Raw genomic sequence first — 24,254 nt, 5'->3', positions numbered from 1 at the left:
GGGAAATGCACTTTAGGGAGGGCATGGAACCCTTAAAGAGCCAGATTTCAGGCAAGCAAATTTTCCAGGACTTTGGCATTATTCAGATGGCCTCCCGTGGGATCTTCACTTAGTTCTCTCAACCAAAATCAGCTGATGTACACCTAGAACATGCTATCACCCAGAGATAGTCCCTTGACTCTTTGAAATAGTTGTGTGGATCTGTGTCTTTCGGTTGGCTGTTAACTGTGAGTGGATGGTTTCCCTGTGAATACAGCAGTAGATGAAGTGGATCAGCCAGTTTTCCACTATAGCTCTACGTCTTCCAGTTAGTTTTATTGAAACAAGTCACATTCTGGCTTTGGAAATCTTTGTGTCAGCAGCTCAGAGGTGCTTCTCCTGGATCATTACATGGATCAGGAGTGTCATGGTGTATAGCTTCACCTCTGGAGATGGAAGACCTGGGTTCTAGCCTGAGCAAGTCCCCTAGCTGCTCTGAGTCTCAGTTTCCTCATATGTAAAATGGGAATAAAACTAGATAGTGCCTCCGCTGCCTGACCTTATGGAGTTGTAAGAGTTAGACAACACCACACAGAGCTGCTTTGTTAAGTGCTCATCGGAAGTCAGATGTTACGGCCAGAAGCCTCCAGGATGGCGCCAGTGATCCCCACATCTTGCTATTCACAGCCTCCTGTAATCGCCTCCCCTCCAGTATGGGCTGGACTTAGTGACTCACTTCTGATGACTAGATTAAGGCAGGGCAGTGGTGTGACCTGCAGGGTAGGTCAGAGAAGGCAGGGTGGCATCCCTGTCACTTGCTCTATTTGGATCTCTCACTCTGGTTCTGCCATGTCTTAAGCAGCCCTTCAGAGGATTCCATGTGGTAAGAAAGTGAAGCCTCTTCCCACCCCTCACATGAGCTTGGGAGTGGACTGTCAAGCCCCAGTCTGACTTTCAGATGACTGCCACCCAGCCAGCACCTCAGCTGCAGCTGAACGAGAGCCTCTGGGCCAGATGCAGCCAATTTAGCTCATCCTGGATTCCAATCCCTAGAAACCACGTGAGAGCACAGCTCTTGTTTTAAGCTTCTAATATTTGGGGTAATTTGTTATGTAACAATAAATAACTTATGTGGATGTCATTGCTAAGTCCCTACCTTTAGAAAGGGTGACATTCACTGTGGTTCTAAAGAAAATCTCCAAATTTAGCATTAAGCAGGCTTATCCTCCAATTATGAAACAGTTGTAGTAAGGTGGGCAGTTAATTGACCAGGGTCAATAAGCCATTGTAGTTTGGTACTGTTTTCTGTTGTGTAACTTTTAATAGTTTATTCTCTACCCCTTAAGAATTAACTTTTAGTGATTGTGTTACTCAGGCAGAAAAGTCTAAATCACTGCAGTTATTTTTACAGAGCGAATTCAATAGTACTGTCTACTGGGACTGAGTTCTCATAAAGCAGCCTACATCCCTAGAGCTTGGGGGAGCACGGGGCTGCCCAGATGGGATTTGAACCTTTCAGGAGGTGGTGCCACGAGGCTGGAGCAGGTAACTCTGAGCAGGCAAGATGAAGCTGGTTCTAAAAGTATAGGGTGACAAAAAAGGTAGAAACTGGAGCCAAGAACAGCTACCAGAACCAACTGAGGGTCCATACTGAAACTCGCTCAAAAGAGCTGGAGACAGACACAGAAGAGCAGTAACTTCTCCTCCCTCCTTGCTCCCAAGTGCACGTGCAGCCCGCCTGCCCACGCACCTCCTTCTGCCACCCCATCTCTCCATGCCTGCCTAGCGGTAAAGCCTAACAGGGAGCCCCAGGCAAAGCAGAAAATGTAGTTTGCAGAGCCCCAGACCAAACTTCACAGAACTGAGAAATACTAGCTTAATAAGCAGAGCATTGTCAAGTGTTCATTTAATGAATTATGGGTTCGTTAAAGGTACATTCCCTGCCGACACCTCTCCCTCCATTATTCACAGCGGTAGGAATGTGGAGGGGATATTGTGTCATAGAAGGTTCCCTTCCTGGGACTCTGGGGTTTCCCAACAGTGCAGCAAGTGCTGGGGGCCTCCTTTGTGCCCAGCCTGCAGCCAACTGAACACTTCCCCGCCAAGCTTTCAACTCAGAAGACAAAAGCCATCATTTGTGCCCCACTGACCTGTTGGGCTCACTGACCCAACCCAATTTATATTTAACTTTAAATTAGTTAAAATTAAATAAAATTAAAAATTTTTAAATTCATTTCTTCCATCTCAGCAGCGATATTTCATTTTGATGGTCCCAGCAGTCATATGTGGCTAGTAGCTGCCATATTGAACTGCCTGGAGTAGAACAGTTTCATTGTTGCAGAACATTCTATTGGTCAGAGTTGTCCTAGAGCCTTTCAGATGCTCCTGGGATAGAAAAATGTGAATAAGACATTGGCTCTTCAGGAGGAAGATGTAATAGGTAGCTTCTCCAAACTTTTTTAAACCAATGAGCCCTTTGGTTTTATTGATTAAAACCTGCTTTGGTTGGGGACCATGGGAAGATGGCAGCATGAGTAGTTCAGTGGAAATCTCCTCCCCAAAACATGTATATTTATGAAAATACAATAAATACAACTATTCCTAAAAGAGACACCAGTGGATGCAGTACAACAACCAGGATACATCTACATCTGCGAGAACTCAGCATCATATAAAGGGAGTAAGATACAAGCCGTGGCCAGGCGGGACCCGAACGCTCCCCCACCCCAGAACCCAGCGGGAAGAAAGGAGTCGGAGGGGGAGGGAGTGAAAGCCCAGGACTGCTGAACAACCAGCTCTAGAAATCCGCACCCGGAACGCAGACACAAGGTGCACGGGGTGCTGGATATTAGAGAAACGGAAAAGCAAAACCTGCGGGCAGGTCCCCACAACCGGTGCCCCTGAGACAAAAGAAAAGCGAGTGCTTTCTGCAAGTCTTAAAGAAACAGGGAACCCACAGCTGGATGAAGTCATCCCAGCACACTTGGCCAGCAGCTGGGAATCCCAGGGAACTTTAGGCGCCCTAAACCCCAGGGAGGCAGCGCAGCTCTGAAGCCCCTCACAGCACTAAAAAGCCTGCCAGTTGTTCCTCCAACTGGCGTGGACCCTGACACACCGGCCCAGTAGTGGGAGAGTGGCAGCACGTGCCGGGGGCAGTGGTGCCGGAAGGGACTGGGAGAGGACTGCGTGCACCGGCGGCACCAGATGGGACCGGGGGAGGCTCGTGTGAGCCCACAGTGGCAGCGACCAAACAGTCCAGGTGTAGCTCGTGCGCGCCAGCGGCACTGGTGCCAGAGGAGCCCGGGAGAGGCCCGCGCATACCGGCAGCGGAGGCAGAGGGAGCAGGCATGCTCCCAGCAGCCGACCAGAATCCCAGCCCAACGCACAGCCGCCCGGGCCAGCCCCAAAGGCCATTGCTGTCATACAGCTGCCTGGCAGGGGTGCTACTAGCACAGAGGAGCGCACCTGGTGTGCCTACCACTCCCCGCAGGACTCCGTGCTGCTCTGATGGAGACCCTGCCCACAGCAGCTTAGGGGATTAACCTGGTGGCTGCTCCAGAAGTGCAGGTAACTGTCACAGGCAGCGGAGAAGCGCAAGGCATCCAGCAAGCAGGAAAGGACTTTCTTCTCCCAGCTGACATACCCACAACCTGCCTACAGCCACTGCTATCACCATGAAAAGGCAAAAAAACTTAGTCCAGTCCAAGATAGGTCAGACAACACCTGAGAGAGGATCTGCAGAGACAGACCTAACCAATTTCCCTGAAAAAGAATTCAAAATAAAAATCATAAACGTGCTGACAGAGCTGCGGAGAAATATACAAGAGCTAAGGGATGATGTCCAGAGGGAGATCACAGAAGTGAAACAATCTCTGGAAGGATTTATAAGCAAAATGGATAAGATGCAAGAGGCCATTGATGGAATAGAAACCAGAGAACAGGAATGCATAGAAGCTGACACAGAGAGAGAGAAAACCATCTCCAGGAATGATACAATATTAAGAGAACCATGTGACCAATCCAAAAGGAACAATATCCGCATTATAGGGGTACCAGAAGAAGAAGAGAGAGAAAAGGGGATAGAAAGTGTCTTTGAAGAAATAATTGCTGAGAACTTCCCCAAACTGGGGGAGAAAATAGTTGCTCAGACTACGGAAGCACACAGAAATCCCAACAGAAGGGACCCAAAGAGGACAACACCAAGACACATAATAATTACAATGGTAAAAATCAAGGACAATGACAGAGTATTAAAGGCAGCCAGAGAGAGAAAAAAGGTCACCTACAAAGGAAAACCCATCAGGCTATCATCAGACTTGTCAACAGAAACCTTACAGGCCAAAAGAGAATGCCATGATATATTTAACGCAATGAAACAGAAGGGCCTTGAACCAAGGATACTGTATCCAGCACGATTATCATTTAAATATGAAGGAGGGACTAAACAATTCCCAGCCAAGCAAAAGTTGAGGGAATTTGCCTCCCACAAACCACCTCTACAGGGTATCTTAGAGGGACTGCTCTAGACGGGAGCACTCCTACAAGGAGCACAGAACAAAACACCCAACATATGAAGAATGGAGGAGGAGGAATAAGAAGGAAGAGAAATAATCATCAGACTGTGTTTATAATAGCTCAATAAGCGAGTTAAGTTAGACAGTAAGGTAGTAAAGAAGCTAACCTTGAACCTTTGGTAACCACGAATCTAAAGCCTGCAATGGCAATAAGTACATATCTTTTAATAATCACCCTAAATGTAAATGGACTGAATGCACCAATCAAAACACACAGAGTAATAGAATAGATAAAAAAGCAAGACACATCTATATGCTGCTTACAAGAGACTCACCTCAAACCCAAAGACATACACAGAGTAAAAGTCAAGGGATGGAAAAAGATATTTCACGCAAACAAAAGGGAGAAAAAAGCAGGTGTTGCAATACTAGTATCAGACAAAATAGACTTCAAAATAAAGAAAGTAACAAGAGATAAAGAAGGACATTACATAATGATAAAGGGTTCAGTTCAACAAGAGGATATAACCATTATAAACATATATGCACCCAATACAGGAGCACCAGTATATGTGAAACAAATACTAACAGAATTAAAGGAGGAAATAGAATGCAATGCATTCATTTTGGGAGACTTTAACACACTACTTACTCCAAAGGACAGACCCACCAGACAGTAAATAAGTAAGGACACAGAGGCACTGAACAACACACTAGAACAGATGGACCTAATAGACATCTATAGAACTCTACATCCAAAAGCAACAGCATACACATTCTTCTCAAGTGCACATGGAACATTCTCCAGAATAGACCACATAATAGGCCATAAGAAGAGCCTCAGTAAATTCCAAAAGATTGAAATCCTACCAACCAACTTTTCAGACCACAAAGGCATAAAACTAGAAATAAATTGTACCAAGAAAGCAAAAAGGCTCACAAACACATAGAGGCTTAACAACATGCTCCTAAATAATCAATGGATCAACGACCAAATTAAAATGGAGATCCAGCAATATATGGAAACAAGTGACAACAACAACACAAAGCCCCAACTTCTGTGGGACGCAGCAAAACCAGTCTTAAAAGGAAAGTACATAGCAATCCAGGCATACTTAAAGAAGGAAGAACAATCCCAAATGAACAGTCTAATGTCACAACTATCAAAATTGGAAAAAGAAGAACAAATGAGGCCTAAGGTCAGCAGAAGGAGGGACATAATAAAGATCAGATAAGAAATAAATAAAATCGAGAAGAATAAAACAATAGCAAAAATCAATGAAACCAAGAGCTGGTTCTTTGAGAAAATAAACAAAATAGATAAGCCTCTAGCCAGACTTATTAAGAGAAAAAGAGAGTCAACACACATCAACAGAATCAGAAACAAGAAAGGAAAAATCACGATGGACCCCACAGAAATACAAAGAATTATTAGAGAATACTATGAAAACCTATATGCTAACAAGCTGGAAAAGCTAGGATAAATGGACAACTTCCTAGAAAAATACAACCTTCCAAGACTGACCCAGAAAGAAACAGAAAATCTAAACAGACCAATTACCAGCAACGAAATTGAATTAGTAATCAAAAAACTACCCAAGAACAAAATCCCCGGGCCAGATAGATTTACCTCGGAATTTTATCAGACATATAGAGAAGACATAATACCCATTCTCCTTAAAGTTTTCCAAAAAATAGAAGAGGAGGGAATACTCCCAAACTCATTCTATGAAGCTAACATCACCCTAATACCAAAACCAGGCAAAGACCCCACCGAAAAAGAAAACTACAGACCAATATCCCTGATGAACGTTGATGCAAAAATGCTCAACAAAATATTAGCAAACCAAATTCAAAAATACATCAAGAGGATCATACACCATGACCAAGTGGGATTCATCCCAGGGATGCAAGGATGGTACAACATTTGAAAATCCATCAACATCATCCACCACATCAACAAAAAGAAGGACAAAAACCACATGATCATCTCCATAGATGCTGAAAAAGCATTTGACAAAATTCAACATCCATTCATGATAAAAACTCTCAACAAAATGGGTATAGAGGGCAAGTACCTCAACATAATTAAGGCCATGTATGATAAACCCACAGCTAACATCATACTGAACAGTGAGAAGCTGAAAGCTTTTCCTCTGAGATTGGGAACAAGACAGGGATGCCCACTCTTCCCATTGTTATTCAACACAGTACTGGAGGTCCTAGCCACAGCAATTAGACAAAACAAAGAAATACAAGGAATCCAGATTGGTAAAAAAGAAGTCAAACTGTCACTATTTGCAGATGACATGATATTGTACATAAAAAACCCTAAAGACTCCACTCCAAAACTACCAGAACTAATATTAGAATTCAGCAAAATCGCAGGATACAAAATTAATACACAAATCTGTGGCTTTCCTATACACTAACAATGAACTAATAGAAAGAGAAATCAGGAAAACAATTCCATTCACAATAGCATCAAAAAGAATAAAATACCTAGGAATAAACCTAACCAAAGAAGTGAAAGACCTATACCCTGAAAACTAAAAGACACTCTTAAGAGTAATTAAAGAGGTCACTAACAAATGGAAACTCATCCCATGCTCCTGGCTAGGAAGAATTAATATCGTCAAAATGGCCATCCTGCCCAAAGCAATATACAGATTCCATGCAATCCCTATCACATTACCAACAGCATTCTTCAATGAACTGGAACAAATAGTTCAAAAATTCATATGGAACCGCCAAAGACCCCGAATAGCCAAAGCAATCCTGAGAAGGAAGAATAAAGTGGGGGGATCTCACTCCCCAACTTCAAGCTCTACTACAAGGCCGCAGTAATCAAGACAATTTGGTACTGGCACAAGAACAGAGCCACAGACCAGTGGAACAGAATAGAGACTCCAAATATTAACCCAAACATATGTGGCCAATTAATATACGATAAAGGAGCCATGGACATACAATGGCAAAATGACAGTCTCTTCAACAGATGGTGCTGGCAAAACTGGACAGCTACATGTAAGAGAATGAAACTGGATCACTGTCTAACCCCATACACAAAAGTAAATTTGAAATGGATCAAAGATCTGAATGTTAGTCATGAAACCATAAAACTCTTAGAAAAAAGCATAGGCAAAAATCTCATGGACATAAACATGAGTGACTTCTTCATGAACATATCTCCCCGGGCAAGGGAAACAAAAGCAAAAATGAACAAGTGGGACTATATCAAGCTGAAAAGCTTCTGTACAGCAAAGGACACCATCAATAGAACAAAAAGATATTCTACAGTATGGGAGAATATATTCATAAATGACAGATCCGATAAAGGATTGACATCCAAAATATATAAAGAGCTCACACACCTCAACAAACAAAAAGCAAATAATCCAATTAAAAAATGGGCAGAGGAGCTGAATAGACAGTTCTCTAAAGAAGAAATTCAGATGGCCAACAGACACATGAAAAGATGCTCCACATTGCTTGTCATCAGAGAAATGCAAATTAAAACCACAATGAGATATCACCTCACACCAGTAAGGATCACCATCATTGAAAAGACAAAGAACAACAAATGTTGGTGAGGTTGTGGAGAAAGTGGAACCCTCCTTCACTGCTGGTGGGAATGTAAATTAGTTCAACCATTATGAAAAGCAGTATAGAGGTTCCTCAGAATGCTCAAAATAGAAATACCATTTGACCCAGGAATTCCACTTCTGGGAATTTACCCTAAGAATGCAGCACTCCAGTTTGAAAAAGACAGATGCACCCCTATGTTTATCGTTGCACTATTTACAATAGCCAAGATATGGAAGCAACCTAAATGTCCATCAGTAGATGAATGGATAAAGAAGAGGTGGTACATGTACACAATGGAATATTATTCAGCCATAAGAAAAAAACAGATCCTACCATTTGCAACAACATGGATGGAGCTAGAGGGTATTATGCTCAGTGAAATAAGCCAGGTGGAGAAAGACAAGTACCAAATGATTTCACTCATATGTGGAAGATAAGAACAAAGGAAAACCGAAGGAACAAAACAGCAGCAGAATCACAGAACCCAAGAATGGACTAACAGTTACCAAAGGGAAAGGGACTGGGGAGGATGGGTGGGAAGGGAGGGATAAGGGTGGGGAAAAAGAAAGGGGTATTACGATTAGCATGTATAGTGCATGGGGGGCACGGGGAGGGCTGTGCAACACAGAGAAGACAAGTAGTGATTTTACAGCATCTTACTACGCTGATGGACAGTGACTGTGAAGGTATGTGGGGGGGACTTGGTGAAGGGAAGAGCCTAGTAAACATAATGTCCTTCATGTAATTGTAGATTAATGATACCAAAATAAAATTAAATTAAAATAAGAAAAAAAAGTCCTGCTTTGGTTGTGTGATCTTGAGACAGATGTTTGAATTACACTGGGCATCCGTGTTCCCTAGTCACACCTTGGCCAATGTCACCTCTGAGTTCACTTTTATTATGAGCCTGTTTGCCAGAATACTATTCTGAATAAATGAGCACTTTATTATGAACCGTCTGCTGTTGGTTCTTCCACACTTCCCATACTCTCACACTTAGTTTGAAAAAATAAAGATTTGACTCCCAGAGCCCTTGGTTGGCCTCCATGCCCTCATCCTCCAACAATTCCGATTCCTCCGTGGTCTGTATCTGAGCACCCCCTTCCCTGTGGCAACCTCTGGTGGCTTGTGACCCACAGGAGAAAGCCTAAGTCAGAGCCTGTGGAACAGAGAGCTTGCCATTTGGGCTGCACCCTGGCCACTGACTCCTTAATTTTTAATTCTCCGTTCCCTGCCCTGTGTCAAACATCACTGTGGTTCCTGAACTCCCTCTGTACTTCACACCTACACGCCTTTGCTCAAGCTCTTCCCCTTACCTGGAAGTCCTCCCGTCCCTCTGTTCACTTCTTCGGCCTTGGCAGCAGGAGTCTAGTTCCCTGGCACCATCTGCCCCCCCCCCCCCCGTGGATCTGCCTCCATATCCATCGCAAGGTCACACTTTACCCTGCCTGCTCCTGGCCATTGACTGACCATGGTGGGGGTACGGGAAGGTGGGGGTAGGACTCTGCCAGTGGGCAGCCTTTCATCAGGAACTCCCTGGTTGCCTGGCTGAAGCTGTCTCAGAACTGCTCTGCTGTCTGAAACTCTTCCCTCCTAGTTCTTCCTTCTCTCTGTCCTTTCCCAATTGTCAGACCTGCATTGCATTCTGACAGCTCTCCCTGACCATCCTGCTCCCCTCCCTTTATCCTTCATATACCTGCTGCCCAATGAATCTCTCGTGTGTCTAATCCTGTCTTGGCATTTACTTCTCAGAGACCCAAATCGGCCCAGCAATAGCTCTTCCTGATTTGAACCAGGCAGAATCAAGCACTTTTCCATTCATGTTCTCGGAACTCCCTGTGTTCGCTTCATTATAGCACTTATTACACTTCACCGTCAACACTGCTACCACCACTCCCGTTATGCCTGTGTCCTCTGCTAGGCAGCTCCTAAAGGTCAGGCACCACATTCCTTACATTCCGGTTTCCCTGTGTCTGGTATGCATGAATATGTGCTTATTGAATTGGATTGGGCCCATTTATCCCACAAGAGGCTGAGCAGTCCCCTCAATGCAACTAATATTAAAGGAAGGCATGTTGCATGTCTCTGGTCAAAGAAAAGATGTAACCACATCATTTATGCATGAGCCCAGGCTCCACCTGTCATTAATTAAAGCATTAAAGTTCACACACTTGTTTGCTAATGGTCTGCTTAGGTTTTAAACAATATGGTACCCACAATCTTTGTTTTAGGCACTCTGCAGTACATGGCACCTGAGATTATCAACCAAGGACCCCACGGGTATGGCACCCCAGCTGATATCTGGTCCCTGGGCTGCACCATCATTGAGATGGCCACCAGCAGGCCTCCGTTCCATGAGCTCAGCGAGCCAATGGCAGCAATGTTCAAAGTAAGACATGTTTGGTGACTTAGGTTGCTGGTGTTGGGAAACTATAAGTAAAAACAAAAATCTCCTCCCAGTCCAAAAACTTCTCCACAAAGGTAGAAGAGAAAGAAAACACTTTTATTATTGAATAAGCATGAAACAAGAATGTGGTATGCATCACAGGCAGTCTACTAAGAGGTTGCCAAAGGCTGAAAGAAACCTTACTTTTTATTAAGCCAAGCAAGACAGTCTTTATGTCTGTGTCCTCCAGAGAAATGCTAACTAATCCTCAGGTGTGTGCACTGGATAGCACCACTGGTCACAGTAGTTCATCCCAGGTCACCTCATAATTGGGGTGACCATTTGCATTTGCTAATTGGCTTTACCCAAAGGAAAAGTAAACTTTTCAAATCTTTAAGACAGAAGGTAGGTTTGGAGCGAGGTGCCACTGAAGTTTGGCTCCTGCCCTCCCACAGAGACTGGGAGACAGAGACGCACTCTTGATGACGACATTCCGAGATGTCCCCAGGTCCTTGAGAAAGATGTTCATGGCAAGAGGCTTATTTAGTTTTTAAAAAGATGTACATACATGTCAAAGAGACAAAGAAGTTATAATTACAACTTTTCTAAAGTAAATGCTCTAAGGAAAGAGGGGGGGTGTCTCTCTTATTTTCAACAGGAAGAGTTAAGCCTTTATTTTGAGTCTCTATTTCCCCTTATGCTGGGTAGCGCTTAAAGGCCACCTGGGTCTGTGTCTTTGGAGGGCAGGTTTTTGACTGGATTTTGAAGGGGTGGGACTTTGGGTATCAGATAATGTTTCCTTCCTATCATTCTCAAAACCCTCCCAGAGCTACCAGGAAGGGCAGCTGTATGTGGAGCCCCACAAGGGACCAATCAGCCCCCACTCAGAGCAGCCCTGTTAGTCCTTTGTAGGCCTCCACATAGCTGCCCTCTCCTGGTAGCTCTGGGAGGGGCTGACTTACCTCAGGGCCTGCTCCCTTGGGGAGGGCCCTGCTTACTTGCAACCCAAGGGAAGCTGATGTCTGGACAGCCCTGTGTGTCAGAGCTCAGGTCTGTGGCTGCTGGCTCCAGGTACATTCAACATGAGCTAAAGAGGGGCTGTGACCTTCAGAGTCCATTCCCAGCGCTGACCTTCCAGGGAGCATTTTTGTTCATGTGGAGGCTAAGAAGGAAGAGAGTGGGGTTGTAAAAGACCAAACAGCACTGCTCGTGCACAGTGAGGCGCCATGTACTGAAGCAGCCTGGCAGAACATGATTCCAAGGCCTTTCCTCCTGCTTCTTTGCCATGCATGGTGGCCTCTCAGCCTGGCCACCACCCCACAGCCTCGCCACCTGCATCTTTGCCAGGCCTCTAGTGCAACCTCTTCAGCACCAAGAACTCAGAGGCATGATGGTGGGTTTCTGCCTGGGAGCAGAGCATGGCCACTTAGCAGGTTCTGCGCCCTAGAGGCCGGGGCTGCAGTCTTCACCAGGCCCTGCCGAAGGTCCTGAGCCTCCCACGCTCCCAGCGGCTGTCAGGCAGCTCCAGCTCTGAGACCTGGAGTTGCCAAGTGTCTTCCGGCACCTGCAGTCCCAACAAGACCCTGAACACCAAGGCTGGAGGACAGCAGTGACCTTTACCAGCCTTCAGTGTCCATCCCTAGTGGAGCCCACTGGAACTAGTGAAGAGCAGCTTCAGTCACAGGCCTCGGGATAAACAACCAGCTGGTGCTGAGAAAAACACTGGGGTCCACCTGAGAGCCATGGCTGCCTGCTTTCTGATCTGCTGCCAGCTTCCTGCAGAACTCAGGAAACCTGTCTGAAGGCTGTGACTTTCTCGGCTCATCTACAGGGCATGGGCCACAGCCCCCCTCTCCACCCCCATCCCTTGCTCCTGCTTCTGCTTAGCTAATTAGCTGTGTAAATTCTTTGCAAATACATTGAGTTTTTTGGATGGCATGTAGTTTTCACTGCAAGCCAGAAAACTATTATATAAATAACGTCCCCTGTGTTCTGTTCACAAAGACTGTAGAAGTTATTTCTGAGATCTCTAGAATCCTTCAGAAAAATTTCAGGAAACTTCTGGGCAGTGTCTGAAAGAAAAGGAACTGTTTGTTCCCCCAAAGGTGCTGGTATCAGTTGAATTGTACCCCCCAGAATGGTATGTTGAAAACGTAATCCCTGGTACCTCAGAACATGACTTTATTTGGAAATAGGGGCTTTACAGAGATCAGCTAAAATGGATCAGTAGGCTGGGCCCTAATCCAGTGACTGGTGTCCTTATAAAAAGGGGAAATTTGGACACAGAGACAGACACCGAGAGACGCTTCTGTGAAGAAAGACAGGGAGGAGATGGCATGTGAGGACAGAGATGGGAGCTATGCACCTACCTTCCTGCACAGCCAAATTCGGCCAGAAGCCACCAGGAGCTGACAAGTGGCAAGGAAGGAATCTCCTACAGGTTTCAGAGGGAACATGGCCCTGTCAGCACTCTGACTGTGGACCTCCGGCATCCAAAACTGAGAGAATGAATTTCCATTGTCCCAAGGCTGTCACTGTGCTCGTGGGAGATGGCTACAGGGGCCTTCTGAGTAACAGCACAGCACCCTTAAAAGTGATGTACCTGCAGGGTGCCAGGGTGCTGCCCACATTTGTTCTCTTCTTTCTGAGAGCCAGGGGAGAAGCCAACCCTTTCCTCCTTGGATTCCAGTGTCCTCATCTCCCCGCCCCTCAGCTGAAGGGTGCCCCCTGGAACATGTCCTGCAATTCCAATCACTAGGGTTGAATTCCATCCAGCATTTAGTGTTCTCAAACTCCAAAACTCATTTTTAAAACTTTCATTTTATTGTGGTAAGAACACAACACAAGTTCGACCCCCTTAGCAAGCTTTTCAGTGTCCAATACAGCACTGTTGACTCCAGGCACCATGTCATACTGCAGATCTCTAGAACACATTCATCTCATTTAGCTGAAACCTGACACCCATTGATTAACTCCCCATTTCCACCCCCAATCCAAAACTCTTGAGCTACACATCCTGCCCATGAGCAGCAGTGCGTCAGAAACAGTAAGTGTGCCGCTGGTCAGGGGACTTGGGGATGCAATGTGGGAAGGCTTGCGGTTCACTCTCCGCAGTACCCAGACTCCACTTAGGGGGGCGAGGGAGGCCACACCAGGGCTGCCCCGGAGCTGGGAATGGGCTGGATCTGGAGAACAGAATGGCTTCCACCCCTGGCTTAGGGGGTGGCCTTGGAAAAGATGTGTGAGGACTGTGAACCTTAGAACGACAACTGAAGAAAAGTAGAGCCGCCTGCAATAGGAAGAGTTCTGCCGGACAGTCCCGTATGCCAGATGAATGAGCAGGACTTGTGGCAGCAGGACTTGTTCCCATGTCACAGTGAGACAGGACAACTCAGCCCCAACTCTTGCTCCCCTGCAGGTCACAGGGACAGAGAGCCTTTAGCAGGACACTGGCCAGAAGTGAGAGCTGAAGCAGCAATTGTAGCAGGAGCCTGACTAGAAAAGGGCAGTGGCATGGGATGAGGGTGCAGGCCATGAGTGGGGAGCTTCAGGGTTTGGTCTGTATATGTGGCTTACAGCTGGAGGTTGGTGATCTGGGCAGTGAGTGCACAGACTGAGAGGCATGGGGGACATCCTCTGGGGAGCATGTAGAACAGGGAGCAGATCACATGTGCCTTTGAACACCTTCAGTCGGAGCATTCTGCTGCCCGCTGTGGTCCGAGCCCATCTCTGGTTTCTTCTGCAGAACAAACCACCCCAAAACATTAGAGACTGAAGGTAATCACTTTCTATTTCTTATAATTCTGTGGTCTGACCGTTGGCTCTTCCACTGGTCTTGTCTGGGCTCGCTCGTGTGGTAGTGTGCCCAGGGCAGGTCTCTCTGGGAGGCCTCTCTCCCACGGCCCTTCATCCTCGGCACCTGCCCTGCACAGTGGTCGTGGGGCTTTGAAAAGACAAGAGCAGAAGGCCCAAGGCCTCATCAGGTCCCAGCTCTGAGACTAACCGTTACCCCTATCACTTCCCCTGTCAGCCACTGGGCAAAGTCCCAAGAGGCCAGCTGGGGCTTGGACACAAGTGCAAGGTAGCAAGGCCGCTCACCCCCATCCCAGCCCCTGGCAGGGTGGCGGGCATAGAAGCTATATATTGAAGGCATGTGCACCTGGATTCACATGAAGACTCACTGTCACACTGGTCACCTCTCACTTCATTGCAGGTGGGGATGTTTAAGATCCACCCTGAGATTCCAGAAGCCCTTTCAGCTGAAGCCAAAGCCTTCATTTTATCCTGTTTTGAGCCTGACCCCCACAGACGTGTCACTGCTGTTGACCTGCTCAAACAGGGCTTCTTAAGGCAGGTGAACAAGGGCGAGAAGAATCGAATTGCTTTCAAACCAGCAGGTGAGGCCTTCCTGGACGGCTGGGGGAACATCCTGGGACCCCAGGCCGCCCTATTGCTCTGAGTGCCAGCTCTCCAGAGTGCTGAGCTTCTCACAGGGCACCCAATTTCCTGACAGAGGCACACGGAGCCACACAGGCGATGGCAGTGTGTCCTGTACCCTGCCTTTAAAGACTTTCAATTGGGATTGTGGGGAGGAGGGAGGCAAAAGGTGCCCTGGCTGGGGTGTGGTGTCTTCCCATGTACCCAACCTGGCACTTCATTCTTGGAGCCTGGCCTGTCACACTGCTGCTCCTGACCTTGAGTAAAGAGCCCATCAGGGAGGTTTGCCTTCGTGGGCCACTGAAGCCAAGCGACTCCTTCTAGGATAATAAGCCCTACCCAGCAGTGACTTGAATGGGCCTTGGCAAGGAAGCCATTTGTCTCTTTTCCCTGATGTTGATGGGGTTGGGGGAAACCAGGCTAAGGGCAAAGCATCTTGCTCCCAGAGTGTGACTGGCTGCGTCGGCGTTTCCTGAGGGCTGTTAGAAATGCAGAGTCTCAGACTGTCCCAGACCAGCTGGAGCAGAACTACCTGTCACCAGGCACTGCCTGCTTAGAGCAGCGCAGGCTTAGGCCTCTGCAGTGTCACCTGGACAAGGGGCCACTGAGGCTCACGAGCCGGCCTCTCTGCCCCCCAAAGGTGCCCGGGTCACAGCCCTGGCTCAGCCCGCGTTGGGGGAGACCCTGGGCAGCAGCAGCAGCAGCAGCGAGCACGGCTCTGACTCCCCCGACTTAAACACTCAGCCCAATGCGTTGCTTGAGAAGGAGAAGGCCCGCACGTCCCGGCAGCGGCTTGGCCGCCTGCACAGGTAGGCACTGCCCAGGTCAGGCGCTCGCGTGCGGGCCGAGCACTGCCGCAGTCAGAGCCCGCGGCCCGGAAGGGCTTTCGCCTCCCTTCTGCGGGAGGGCCGTGTGTTCACTACACCCCTCTTCCCCCGACACTGGAACCTGGGGGTTAGAAGAAACCCTCTCCCCTCAGCCTGCCCTTGCCATTTAATCTTTTCCACGGAGGGGCCCGGCCCAGCCTGGAGGCTTTGCCCCGGGACGGCCGGGGTCGTCACGTGTGTTGTCCACAGTGTTCTGGACGACAGCGCGGCCTCGTGTCCGGAGGACAGGGATCCGGACCTCTTACTGCAGCTCAAAGACAGCGAGCACCGCGCCATCCTGTACAAAATCCTCTCGGAGGAGCAGAACCAGGTGGCTTCCAACCTGCAGGAATGCTTGGCCCAGGTACGGGCTGTGCGGGGGCTGTTGATCCCGCCCGGACCGAGGTTCCTGCTCTCCTAGAACTTACCACTTCACTGGAATATTTCCCAATGTCCTTCCCTCTTAACACAAAACAAAAGAAAATACAAAGAAAAAAATGACCCTGCCAAAACCTGAATTTGCGGAACACTGCGGTGAATGCAGGCTCCGATGGGGCAGTGCTGCCCCCTGTTGGAACAGAAGCCAAATGGCAGCACCCAGCCCAGGGCCTCCCAGCCTTTGCCCTTCTCTAACGTTAGTCCTGCGTTTTGAGCCCTGCAGTCGAGTTAACCCCCAACTGCAGGACACAGAGTTGCCCTCGGAAGCTGGGAGAACAGCCACTTTAAGCAGAAAGGTTAAGGAGAAAAATATTTGATTTTTAGATTATTTTGGATGGGAAAGTGTCCTTTTAGGAAGAGGCCACTGCCTCACTCAGCCAGCTGAACAAGGCCCATCTAGGAGGTCTTTACCAAGGACCTGTTAAACAGGACAGAAGAACCATTCCTAGAGGGGCCTAATTGTGAGTGTGTGGGAGCCAGGGAGGAGAGGGGGCCACATATCCCTCTAACAGAAAAGATAGGCAATTACAGAAACAGACCCTTCTCGCCTATGGAATCCATAATTACATTAGCAACTACATAATGGACAATCTAGTTTCCCTCAATACTTCTTGAATTTTCCCTCCTTTTCTCTGACTTACTCAACAAAAGTGATTTTTTTGTTGGATGGGGGAATCAGAGTTCAGAAGACTTGTATCTCTCAGTCGGCCACATCAAGCAAATAATTGGGATCCTGAGGGACTTCATCAGCTCCCCAGAGCACAGGGTGATGGCATCTGCTATATCAAAGCTAAAGGTGGACCTGGACTTTGACAGCTCGTTCATCAGGCAGATTCACCTGGTGCTGTTTGGATTTCAGGATGCTGTAAGTGCTCCATTTGGCCCTAGAGAACATGCCAGAAGGCAGGAATCCCACTGTACTCATAGCTAAGACTGGAGTTTGATTACCATCTTCTCCCGTAGTCCCTATCTCTTTTTACCTGTTCATACTTGAATCCTGATTTCTGGCAGTTCCTACTAAATACTGAATATGCAAGCACAGGTCAATGGGCTGACTGCATTTGGCCACAAAGAGTTGGGAGTATAGGATTTGGGAACAGGTGGCTTCTGCCATCTGAGGAGGTGTGGGGTTTAAGCTTGTGTCTGTGCAAAAAAATGTGAGTCGCTCTAGACCTAAGACCATGTCTGGCTCAGCTTTATGTCCCAAGCCAACACAGAGCCTGATGTTTCATCAGGGCTCAGTAAGTGCTCACGGAATAAACAGCAAAGAGGCCCAGTGTGGTAGATATGATGTCTGTACCCATCCCCTACCACCCAGCATAACTAGGGTCAACTTGGAGGAAGTCTCAGTTCAGAAGAAACTCAAAATCAGATAGAAATCCAGAGCAGCATGGTTAATACTTTATCTCAGAGTAGAAGCAAATCAGAATTAGTAAGAGCTTATATTTCTTAGAAGTACAACGGACCAAAAATCTGGATTTTTGTGATTTTTAGGTAAATAAAATTTTGAGGAACCACTTAATTAGGCCCCACTGGATGTTTGCAATGGACAGCATCATTCATCAAGCTGTGCAGGCTGCAGTCACCATCCTCATCCTGGGTACGTGCTACCTTTTCAATCAAGGTCAGCTCTGGAAAAGATCAGAAATGTTCTCTGCTCTCAAACAATTGTTACTCTCTCTTTCCCATCTTGCTATGCAGGCACACCTCATTTTATTGTGCTTTGTATTATTACTCTTCACAGATACTGAGTGTTTTTTGTTTTTACAAATTAAAGGTTTATGGCAACTTGCATTGAGCAAATCTGTTCGCACTGTTTTTCTAAATGATATATGTTTACTTCACGTCTCTCCCATTTTGGTCATTTCCACAAAATTTCAAATTTTTCAATATTATATTTGTTATTGTGATCTGTGATTGATCAGTGATTATGACTCACTGAAAGTGCCGATGATGGTTAGCAGTTTTTGGCAATAAAGCATTTTTCAAGTAAGGCCATGTACATTGCTTTTTTAGACATAATGATATTGCATACTTGATAGACCTTAGTATAATACATAACTTTTATGCCTTGGGGAACCAAAAATTCATTTGACTTGCTTTATTGCAATAATCACTTTATTGTGGTGGTCTGGAAGTGAGCCTGCTGTATCTGAGATGTGCCTGTATACTTCCCTGTGATTTAGGAAGTGCTCTCACAGACCCCTTCCAGGGCTAGATTCTGTGATTTTAAGAACTTCTCCTGGTGCTATTCTACATGCCCCCCTTGGCATAACCGAGGAGATGGCATATAGACTCATGATCTAAAAAAGGACATGGAGTCTGAGGGCCAGGATCCTTCAGTGTATCCTCTGTGCCCTCAGGAACACCTCCTGGTTGGTTGGTGATTTAATGGCTCAGTCCCCTTTCAGAATTATGTGGTAGCTATAGAAATCTTTGGCTTTTGTAGACTCTGTTATTGAAATGTTAGAGCAGCTTAACACCCAAGTTGATTCTCCTTCTGTGGTGACTTCTTCCTATGAAGAGAAGCTTCACAGCACATCGTTGACATTGCCACTTACTCTTTATTTTGCTCCTTCCCTGTCATCTGCCTGAATGCACGCAGCCCAGGCTTGGCCTCCAGGAGAGGCCTGTTAAACCCCAGGACTTCATTACTCCCATTCCAAGTGGGCATCTTGCTGTAGTAACAGAACACAGGCCAGGTTGGAAACCTGGTTGTACCTTTTTCAAGCTGTCCTTGGCTAACTAACATCTTTAAGTCTCAGTTTCCTCATCCATAAGTAGGGTGGGGTTGGGGGGGCGTCATCTTTTCACTGAGGAGAGCTGTGTGAAACCAGCTTCTCTCCATTTGTAAAGCCTGCAGTCCCTGGCTGGAGAGTAGCCTTGGCCTGGCCAGCCTGGGAGCGGCCTTGTTTCCTGCCACAGGACATGAGCTACACCTAGCCCAGGCCCTGCTCAACTGTGGTCCTTTCTAATTCCATGATTTCACAGAGCTCCAAGCCCAACTTGAGCCCACCTCAGAGACTGACAGGGTGGATAAGGACGCAGAGGAGGTGGAAGAGGACTGTCCCCCCGCAGGTCCCCCCAGGAGCTGCACGCACACAGCCTACGGAGGCCGCAGCCTGGAGTCTGCAGGTGCCCAGGAGGTGCAGCCCCAGCAGCAACACCAGCAGCACCTGAACCTGCAGCTGGACAAGCTCAGGCAAGAGACCAACAGGTGGGCATGGGTGAGACAGTGACCCAGACCAGCAAGGCAGTTGGTTTGAAGAGGGCTCAGAAAAGCAACTTCCCTACTAGGGAACTGGGCAATGGGGTGTTCTCAGCTTCAACTGGGGGCCTAGAATGCCTCCCTTTGTTTAATATCAGGAATCAGAGCGGGCTAGTGCCTTGCCACAGGCTGCACAGACAGCAGCTATGCTGAAGGCAGCAGCTTCTCAGAGTTGTTTCTGTCTCTCTTCTCCAAGATGGGCCTCTGGCATGGCATGGGGGATCCAGTGGGTGCAGCAGTGGACAGCTGCAATCTGCCCCTGGGGAAGCAGCGAGCTGGGGTCGGTCTGCACTCCTTGGGTGGACGTGTACCCCGTGCCCCTGACCCTGAGGCAGTCTGCCTTCCCTTGGAATCTCTGTTGGGCTGTCATGATCCCTGGGCAGGCATTTGTGGACTGCCTACCTATCCAGGGAACCCAGGCATTACCTGTGGTCTCCCCGTGACAGCTGGCCTGTTTTGTTCACTTCTTGTCATGTAGTAGGTGCTCAAAAGTATTTGCCAAATAAAACGATTCCTGTTTGCTCAATCACTTCTTCAGTGAGCTTGTAACAAATGTCACCCACAGCTGTAGCTAACTAGTTGGCACTGGTTCCAAATAATGCCTTGTTGCCATAGGACCTCGGTAAGGGAGATAAAAAGTACCCAGTGTACAGATTTTGGAAGTTGTATATATCCGTACAGATCTCTGACATTTCATCTTTAGGCAGATGTATTCATTTCCTTCTGAGAAAGCCCTGGAGTTTTAATTAACTGGTAGTGATGGCAAGATTTTGTTTTAAAAATGACAGATATGAAAATTGGTATGTTTGTGTTAAGGTTTATAATCACCCATGTAAAATGTTAGGATTCGAAGGTTTTTCCTCTCCATTATTGATAGTCCTTCTGGTTATCTTCCCGTGTAAGTAGCATGAGTAGTTAGTTGAATAGCAGCCAGCACGTAACTGCGAATGGCTGACAAACATGCCGCCCCTGCCTGCCCCGTGGTACATAGATGCCGTAACTGTTGGGCAGAGCAGGAAGATGGCACCTGCTGTCCAGAGTGATGGTGACTGGTCTGTCCTGACAAGTGTTTAGCACAGCCCTGGGCTCCGTCCATGTTGGTGGAGGTTCCTTCTCCCAGTGCGGCACCGTGCCTTTCCTACCCTCCTCTCCCACTAGCTGTCCCATCAAGAGCAGAGCTTCTAGCTCCATGGCTCAGTCCTGGGAGAAGGAGCCTGACTACTAGTTGCAGGGACTTGGTCTGACTTAGGAAGACAAGTTGAAGTGATCAGATCATGCTACTGGCTGTCACCATCAGGTTCTTTTGGTTCCTGGCACATTGAGACAGTATACCCATTCCCTCAGTGCTGGGGTGTTTTCAAGGGGAGGAAGCACAAGGACAGTGCCCATGTGCAGGCTGAAACCTGCTCACGGAACTTGAAGAAACTAGACTGACCATTGGGATGGTGCTTTTTTCTCAATTGCTAAGGCTCAACAAATAGTTGAGTTGAAGCGTGTTAGGCTCTCTGGATGATGGCCTTTTTTCCTAAAAAACTAGACTTTTGGAACACCTAGTTCAAAAAGAAAGAGAGTACCAGAATCTTCTACGGCAAACCCTAGAACAGAAAACTCAAGCATTCGTTCACCTTCAGTTACATGGTGAGTGATTTTCTACTTGCTCTGACTTGTGTGTGTGTGTGTGTGTGTGTGTGTGAGAGAGAGAGATGGTCTGGCTAATACTCTAATGAGCCTTGACCCAGCTGAGGTAGGGTGTGTATGTGTGTGTGTATGTGTGTGTGTGTGTGTGAGAGAGAGAGAGAGAGAGAGAGAGAGAGAGAGAGAGAGAGAGAGAGAAATGGTCTGGCTAATACTCTAATCAGCCTTGACCGTGTGTGTGTGTGTGTGTGTGTGTGTGTGTGTGTGAGAGAGAGAGAGAGAGAACTGGTCGGGCTAATACTCTAATCAGCCTTGACCGTGTGTGTGTGTGTGTGTGTGTGTGTGTGTGTGTGAGAGAGAGAGAGAGATGGTCTGGCTAATACTCTAATCAGCCTTGACCGTGCGTGTGTGTGTGTGTGTGTGTGTGTGTGTGTGAGAGAGAGAGAGAGAGATGGTCTGGCTAATACTCTAATCAGCCTTGACCGTGCGTGTGTGTGTGTGTGTGTGTGGTCTGGCTAATACTCTAATCAGCCTTGACCGTGTGTGTGTGTGTGTGTGTGTGTGTGTGTGTGCGTGTGTGTGAGAGAGAGAGAGAGAGAGAGAGAGAGAGAGAGAGAGAGAGATGGTCTGGCTAATACTCTAATCAGCCTTGACCGTGCGTGTGTGTGTGTGTGTGTGTGTGTGTGTGTGTGTGTGTGTGAGAGAGAGAGAGAGAGAGAGAGAGAGAGAGATGGTCTGGCTAATACTCTAATCAGCCTTGACCGTGCGTGTGTGTGTGTGTGTGTGTGTGAGAGAGAGAGAGAGAGAGAGAGAGAGAGAGAGAGAGAGAGAGATGGTCTGGCTAATACTCTAATCAGCCTTGACCGTGCATTGTGTGTGTGTGTGTGTGGTCTGGCTAATACTCTAATCAGCCTTGACCCAGCTGAGGTTATTCTCTATTCAAACAGGAAGTACTCCAGTAGACTCTGCAATGCTGATCAATAATAAAAAGGAACTATGGCACGTTCAAAAACAGATCAATTGCAAATGCAGTATGCTGAGTGAAAGAGGCCAGGTTCAGAAGGCTAAATACTATGATTCCATCAATGTATTTATACAATGGTCTGTTAAAAGCAAAGAGATGGGGACAGAACACAAATCAGACTTGTGAGGGGGTGTTGATTCTAAGAGGCTAGGAGTATGTTTTGGGGGTGATGGACATTTCTATTCTTCTAGCAGTGGTTACATGATTGCTTGTCAAAGCTCACAGCACTGCATGCATGCTCAAAAGGGGGTTACTGTATGAGTACACCTCAGTAAACCTGCCTACTTCATTTTGGGCCACTTACAAAGGGTTACAGCTACCTCTTGGAAGGTGGAATAGATATATGCAGATGCAAACATCTCAATACTAAAATTTCTTTCCTTACTTGAATTCCAGTGCAGTTAAGCATGTGATTCCTTAGAAAAGGCATAAAGATAGAAGGCATTTTAAAGACTAGAGTAAGCATTTTAAATGGTAGACAGACAATATGAAAGCCTATAGGTAAGGGAATCTCTGGAAAGTGAATCTAAGAACTATGGAGTGCTGGGCAATGTGTATTATTAGAGCAGCAGAGACAGGTTTAATTATTTTTCAGGTCACATTTAATACATTCTGGAATACTTCATTTCATCCAACTTGTTACTTCTGAAGAGGTTACTGTTGTTTGTTAACATTAACATACAATGAAACAAATTACTGATCATTACAGAGACCACAAAGAACCCAGTGTTACCTCCTGGGTCTAATAGGCAGGAAATAGATGAAGAGCTTGTAGACTGGTTGCGACTGCAAGGAGCAGATATGACTACAATCCAAAAGGTAAATAAATGTATAACCAAAAAAACCATTCCTGTGCTATTATTATGAAGCTGCTTAATTAACTCATGTATTTTTGTTTCAGATTGTTGGAGAGGGTTACACACTTTCTGATATTCTTAACAATGTTACTAAGAAAGATCTAAGATACCTTAGAATACGGTAAGAATAGCCTCAAAACACTTTATGTAGTAGAAAATGACTTTTTTCACATGTTATGCTTTCAGGTAAAGCAGCAGAAAACAAAGTGCTGGTTACCTTCCCCCCTTCATTGAAATTAATTCCTTTTCCTATGGCTTAGTCAGAAAAAAAAAAAACTACCCTACCTCACCCCAGACTCTGGAGTTTTCCCAGGTTCAAGCTGGGAAAAAGCCAGGAGGTGGCAGAAGCTAAAGGCCCAGTAGGAAAAGGGAGAGAAGTAAGGAGGTGAAACAGAAGAGCTCTCCCCCTTCAATCTTTGGCCATCCTTGCCTGGCTGGGAGTGAAGTGAGGAAAGACACAGATGCCAGTATGACAGACTCAATCTCTTCTTTCTGTAAATTGCAACCCGCATTCTTATTCCCATGTACCATTCCTGCTGGGGCACAAATCTGTGAAGAAAACATACTTCTATTTCAGTTTTTAAGTCAGGGAATGCATTTTGGCAAATCTAGACAAGTCTAGAATTATATACTAAAGCCAACTCTCGTTTGTTCCATAGTGGTGGGCTCCTCTGCCAGCTGTGGACTGCAATGTCCCAGTACAGAAGACAGGCTAAGTCCCTGGCAGTCAGGCCCCCTAAGCCAGGGATACAGAGCAAAGACCCAACATTTTTGTTGTAAAAGCTGCCACAAATGCCACTGTGTTGACACCAGGAAGACACCATTGTTCAACAAATTAAGAATTACCAAGATGGGTTTTGTTTTTGTTTTTGTTTTTAACCTATTATTTATCAACATGTTTCAAAAGTGAGTAAAAACTATTATTGTGAACCCTAGTATTTTGAGTATTATTACAGATCTCTCCAAAATGAATTTTAAAATAGAGACTTCAGTGGAAAAAATCAGTACACTTTATAGCAGTTGCTAGGAAAGTGAAACACGGGGTGTTTTAACACAAAGGCTGGAAATCATTGGGTTAGGTCATACATAAACTGGCATTGCACTTAGATATAGGCCTTGTAGTTAATGATTGATTGGTATGAATGTAAATAGAAAACGTAAGAAAATAGCTTCATATTTATATTGAATATATAAATGGAGAAAACTAAGTTATTTGGGCTTTGATATGATTAACTTAGAAACAGCATTGTCCTTCTACCCCT

At 46.5% G+C, this 24,254-nt stretch overlaps 1 protein-coding gene across 1 annotated transcript in view; it reads left to right on the top strand.

Moving 5' to 3' along the window:
* Positions 1–23,772, top strand: part of MAP3K15 (mitogen-activated protein kinase kinase kinase 15) — a 129,443-nt gene extending 105,671 nt beyond the window's left edge. The window contains exons 19-29 of the mRNA XM_037020484.1: positions 10,313–10,470; positions 14,681–14,864; positions 15,545–15,713; positions 15,981–16,134; positions 16,888–17,073; positions 17,703–17,808; positions 19,200–19,425; positions 21,014–21,114; positions 22,845–22,954; positions 23,037–23,113; positions 23,652–23,772. Of these exons, the coding sequence (XP_036876379.1) occupies positions 10,313–10,470; positions 14,681–14,864; positions 15,545–15,713; positions 15,981–16,134; positions 16,888–17,073; positions 17,703–17,808; positions 19,200–19,425; positions 21,014–21,114; positions 22,845–22,954; positions 23,037–23,113; positions 23,652–23,772 (1,592 nt within the window). The remainder of the gene's footprint in view (positions 1–10,312; positions 10,471–14,680; positions 14,865–15,544; positions 15,714–15,980; positions 16,135–16,887; positions 17,074–17,702; positions 17,809–19,199; positions 19,426–21,013; positions 21,115–22,844; positions 22,955–23,036; positions 23,114–23,651) is intronic.
* The last annotated feature ends 482 nt before the right edge of the window (positions 23,773–24,254 follow it).

This window comes from Manis javanica, chromosome X (genome assembly GCF_040802235.1).
Source record: "Manis javanica isolate MJ-LG chromosome X, MJ_LKY, whole genome shotgun sequence".
NCBI classification, from domain to species: Eukaryota; Metazoa; Chordata; class Mammalia; order Pholidota; family Manidae; genus Manis; species Manis javanica.
This window is presented reverse-complemented; position numbering and strand designations above follow the sequence as displayed.